The following is a 4,979-nucleotide window of genomic DNA, read 5'->3' as shown; positions in this document are numbered from 1 at the left end:
CCTCCCTCCCTGACAGTAACTATCCTTTTCTCCCTTTCCCTCTCTCATGCCTAGACAAACAGAAATTTTATCCATGTAGGATGAATTTAAGAAGATTATGTAGTCTAGTGTTATTTGGATGTTAGTTTTTAAATCGCTTTGGTGTCTAGAGACATGCTGGACAGTGTTGTTGTGACCTACATTACTTTCTCTAAGATTTGTGCTCACTTTACTCCTTAAAGACCCTGGATATGTATGGATAGAAGCAATCCATAACAACCTGCTTTTTCCCCTGATTCTGCTAAGGTTTTATACTTGGAGCTTGACAGCAGTGGGAAAAAAAAATACTGAAAGCTTTATAATAAAATCTTTGTGTAATAAAATCAGCAGGCCCTGATCGGCAGAAACATGTGTGCTTAACTCTAAGCATGTGAATAACGTCACTGAGTTGGTTACGCTGCTCCTATTTGTAACRTTAAACACATGTATAAATGTTAGTGGCATTTGGGTGCAGAGGCGACGGAAAATGCAGTTACTGGTTGCATGTTTTTAGGCAGGTTTTGTGGTGACAARCTGCCAGAAGTCCTCGCCTCTACAGACAGCCGGATGTGGATTGAGTTCCGCAGCAGCAGCAATTGGGTTGGAAAAGGATTTGCAGCAATTTATGAAGGTAAGTCTCTTCAAACATTAGAAATGACTTCATTCTGGGGAAAGAAAATGTTAGCCTGTTACCTTTCAATATTTTTAAAAGAAGACAGGATTAACTTGATGTGAAATTGTTATTTTATTACTAAAAGAGTTGGTTGAAGGCATAAATTCACTAAATATGTCTTGTTGCCATTTTTGTGTGGTCAGGTTTTAGGTGATCTTCTTTCCAGAGATTCCGTGTTGTTCTTAAGTTCATAAGTATTTCTTGTCTGTCATTTGATTAACCTAAATGTGCATGTACATTTGTTGTTTCTGCAAATTCAGGTTAAGCTTAAGTTGATAAGCTGTAGGTAAAAAGATGAACTTTCTCAATTATTATTCTCAATTATCTTTCTAAAAGTTAGTAAATTTTAATTAGGAATATGTACAACATATATTTAAAAAATGAACAAAAATAAAATCTTATAATTTTGACCTTTTAAATTTACTCTGAAAAAAAAGTATAGATCTGGATTATCAGTGATACCAAAGTCTTCCTGAACATTAAAAAATATATATATTTAGAGCTGTAAGAAAGAATGAATTATGACTGTAAACTGAAAAGTATGTAGTGATTTAAATACACTTTGATTTCAACATTTTGTGTTTGGCAGGCTTTAAATCCTTTCCAGAGTAAACCACTCACTGGGTTTATTTCTTATTGTTTTTTTCTTTAGTTTTTGTTTGATTGATTGTTTTTTATGGGGCATAAARATGTTGGTTTTGACATGGGAGTGGAAAAATGTCATTGTTGATAATATACTTTTTATTTTATGCTTCTATCAGCTATCTGTGGAGGTGAAATCCACAAAAATGAAGGCCAAATTCAGTCTCCCAATTATCCTGATGACTACAGGCCAATGAAAGAATGTGTATGGAAAATAACAGTGTCAGAAAACTACAATGTCGGATTAACCTTTCAAGCATTTGAGGTAAAACTTTTTAACTCATACTAGAAAACCATCTAGTAGATGTGACAGTAACATTTAAGGGTATTCTCATTAAACCTATGAAATAATTTAAGAATATTTTGTGGGAAAAACAACTTCTAGAATTGAAGTTTAGTGCCTCTGAGGTCTTCCTTTTTGCAGATTTTTTCAAGAAGATTAAAAGTTTTTTTATATCATATGTGCTTTTTGATTTGAAAGCTTCTGAAGTGCTGACAGTAGTTTAACAAATACACAATCCAGTTCAGCAAGGCTGCTTTGGGACTCTTAGTACTAATAATAGACTTGTTGTACTTCAGTGCTAAAACACAGAGTCTATCCAGAAAGGAACCATTGTTTTTTGGCTTCTGTTATGGAAGAGAAGAAAAGAGGCTATTTAAATTCAGACCACAAACCTATATTTAAAGAGGGAAAAAAAACTCTGAGTCATATTTGATTATCTCTAACATACGTTTCCATATAAACATTGTTAAAGAATGGTAAACTATTGTATAACAAAAAAAAAGTGCATTTCCTATGTCTTCTTTTACCAACAGTATAAATTGACTTGTTCCTGTATAAATTTAGTAATATATCTAGAGTTTAATTGCTTTGATTATGTTCCAGTAGTAATGACATTAAGAGCAGTGTATATAATTTTTWAYMTAAATTTTCTAARYTTAGAAAATTTAGGTATGCTAATGACAGGTATCACAAATATATATCGGTAATTTTAGTCTTGTAGGCAGACTTCAGGTGAATGGTACCTTTTTAATATCATGGAAAGTTCTGAGCCACGAGATAACAAATATTTGATACCTTATCAACAGTTAAAAATATAAACACTGAAGATTTTTATAATATCAGAGATTCTACTTCAAGTTAACTTTTTCTTATTCTGAATTAATGTCCTCATTAGACCAGAGAAAATCTAGTTTCTGTGATTGGAGACGCTTTTTGCTTGTCTTGGCTCAAGGTTGCTTAAAATAGGATGTTAACACCACTTCAAACAGTATTGAAAATGGACAGTCTTTTTCCTCACTTGATATAACTTACTGGCTAGATAAGAAGTTTTTGTATCTGTAGTTGTTGCTCAGAATAGTTTGGTGTTGCCCCCAAAAAAACAGTATTATCCCTCTGTGTATGTCCCCTGCAAGAGAGACCTGCCAAAATAGATGTGCTCCATGCAAATGCTCCATATTGGGGTACCTACACGGTATGTTCAGTGGTTCATGGTATGTTCAGAAACAGGTTCAGTTTCACCTTGACCTCAGACAAATCAGACTCCCATATCTTACCTTTTRGGACTTTAATCACAAAATTACAGGCTTTTTGCAAGTATGAAAGTGGTACCTTTATACCTCAGCAGCAGAAAGAGTTGCAGGCATTGGATCATGAAATGAGAGCATAAATTAAGTTAATAATGGTTAAGGCTAGAAGAAGAAGAAATGTGCTGCAGTTCTTCCCACAGACTGTTTARTAGTAGGGCAGTCTCTAGAAGTGAAATGTGTGGACCAACATCTCCCAAGAAGCAAGAGAAAATTGAAGAAGGAATATGATGATTGAGTAGTAGTAGTCTCAAGTATAAAGAAGGGGGAATTAGCTTCTCTGCTAGATGTGTTTTAAGGGGAAAAGATCCACTAATGGCAGGGACTGGAAAGTCAAAGACTTTTCCAGGGAGAGGCTGAGCTGTGGTAAGAGGTACTGAGGATATTGAGGATGGTATGATGTGCTTTTCTGGGCCTCAGAAGAGCACAAGGCTTCTCTTGCATCCATCTTCTCAGTGTTTCTTGTTAACTAATCCCTGTGGCTCCCTRTTGTGAATGAGAGTTGTTTTGGAAATTGTTCTCGAGTGCCCTGCCTAGACATTTACCTACCATAGGGTCCAATTTCCCTCTCAAGTCCAAGTGGCTCAATATAGGTGTTCCCAGTGCTCCGTTTTGGTACTATGTCCCTTTCTGAACTGAATCCTTGGTGCATTGCCCAAYAAAGCAAAAACTTGTTTAAAAATCACAGTTTTTCATGCCAGCTTAGATCAAAAATTGTAAATGTCAGGCCAAAGTTACTGCAGTATGTTTGTGAGAAAATTACTTCTCCGTCATCTGAAAGGTACATTTAAGTAAGAAGAATTATCATTATCCATATGTAATGCTAGAAAAAATAACTGTGTAAATAACCTCCACTCTGAAATGAAAGCATCAGAACAGCTGMGAATTTCAAACTGAGTCTGAGTCATCTTGTTTTGCCTCCTGTGGGCAATGCTTTTTCCACTGAGGGTAGGATTGCCCTTTCTTACTTGACTGCCTGATGGAGAACTATACTTTACAGAATCCAGATGACAGCAGAAATAATGTTGTGACTGGTAACTCTATATTTTTGATATATTTTTGTTAATCGTCTCTTTTAATTCTTAAATGATGGGAAAAAACTTTGGTCTTTGGTGTCTTTTTTTGTTTATTTTCTTTAGTAAGCAGCTAGCCTCACCAACCAGGTCAGAGGGTGTGTAGACCGTACAGGAGATATGTAGAGCCACTCTCATCTTCCTCATTTGAGTAGCCCTGTTCATTTATTTATTTTATATAAGGATTTTATATTTATCTGATCATCTGCAGGACTAATGTTAGAGATTCCACTAGGCACATTTTCCACTTTTTATGACTAGTCTGTAAAGCAAACTGGGATTTGACTGCATTGACAAAGGAATGAACAATGGCAAAATGTCTTTTGAAGCTTTCTTCTGAAATGTGATCGCTCCTTGGGTTGTTCCTCAGACCTCCTTCTTCTCCTAGACATCCATGCATGCACATACCTTTTGTGTTAGGGACTGCTACTAAATGAAAGTAGTCTGGAATTTTTTAACCAAATATGTTTTAGTTAAAAATCTATTATATATTTTTGTATTTTCATACCTGGAACTATATGCAAAGAAATKTAATATTCTTGTGAAAAATGAATGTTGGCAAGGGTGCTTGGCCTGCATGAGTATGGATATTGTGTCCAGTAATTAACAGCCTCGTGAACAGTGTAATTGCAGTGTTCCTGCATTTCCCGTACCAAAATAAATCTAGCAAAGCGCAGACTTGACTCATTGATTCCAAGTCCTGGAGGAGTGGGCTTCCTACCTTTTTATTTCTTCTAGACAAACGCTTTAAGGCTTCCTGCACRTGTAATAGATTATTATATGGCACTGTTCCCAGATGACAATACCATCCCATCCTAAAATCCGAGGTTCAGACAAGCAAAAYACATTTTAAATTCATTGTTATTGAATCTGTTGATCTCTCAACATAATCAAGTTGATGATCATGGCATCATGCAGAGTAGTACTACACACCATGGTCACCTTTTGGAATTCACAGAATTCACAGAATATTTAAGGTTGGAAGG

At 35.4% G+C, this 4,979-nt stretch overlaps 1 protein-coding gene across 2 annotated transcripts in view; it reads left to right on the top strand.

Moving 5' to 3' along the window:
* Window positions 1–4,979, top strand: part of TLL1 (tolloid like 1) — a 115,900-nt gene that overhangs the window by 85,306 nt on the left and 25,615 nt on the right. For both annotated transcript variants that reach the window (XM_026041670.1, XM_026041671.1), the window contains exons 12-13: window positions 533–649; window positions 1,453–1,598. In XM_026041670.1, the coding sequence (XP_025897455.1) occupies window positions 533–649; window positions 1,453–1,598 (263 nt within the window). The remainder of the gene's footprint in view (window positions 1–532; window positions 650–1,452; window positions 1,599–4,979) is intronic.

This window comes from Nothoprocta perdicaria, unplaced genomic scaffold (assembly GCF_003342845.1).
Source record: "Nothoprocta perdicaria isolate Ctin4 unplaced genomic scaffold, notPer1 scaffold_29, whole genome shotgun sequence".
Lineage (NCBI taxonomy): Eukaryota > Metazoa > Chordata > Aves > Tinamiformes > Tinamidae > Nothoprocta > Nothoprocta perdicaria.
Note: the sequence above shows the minus strand (reverse complement) of the source record. Positions and strands in the feature narration are given on the sequence as shown.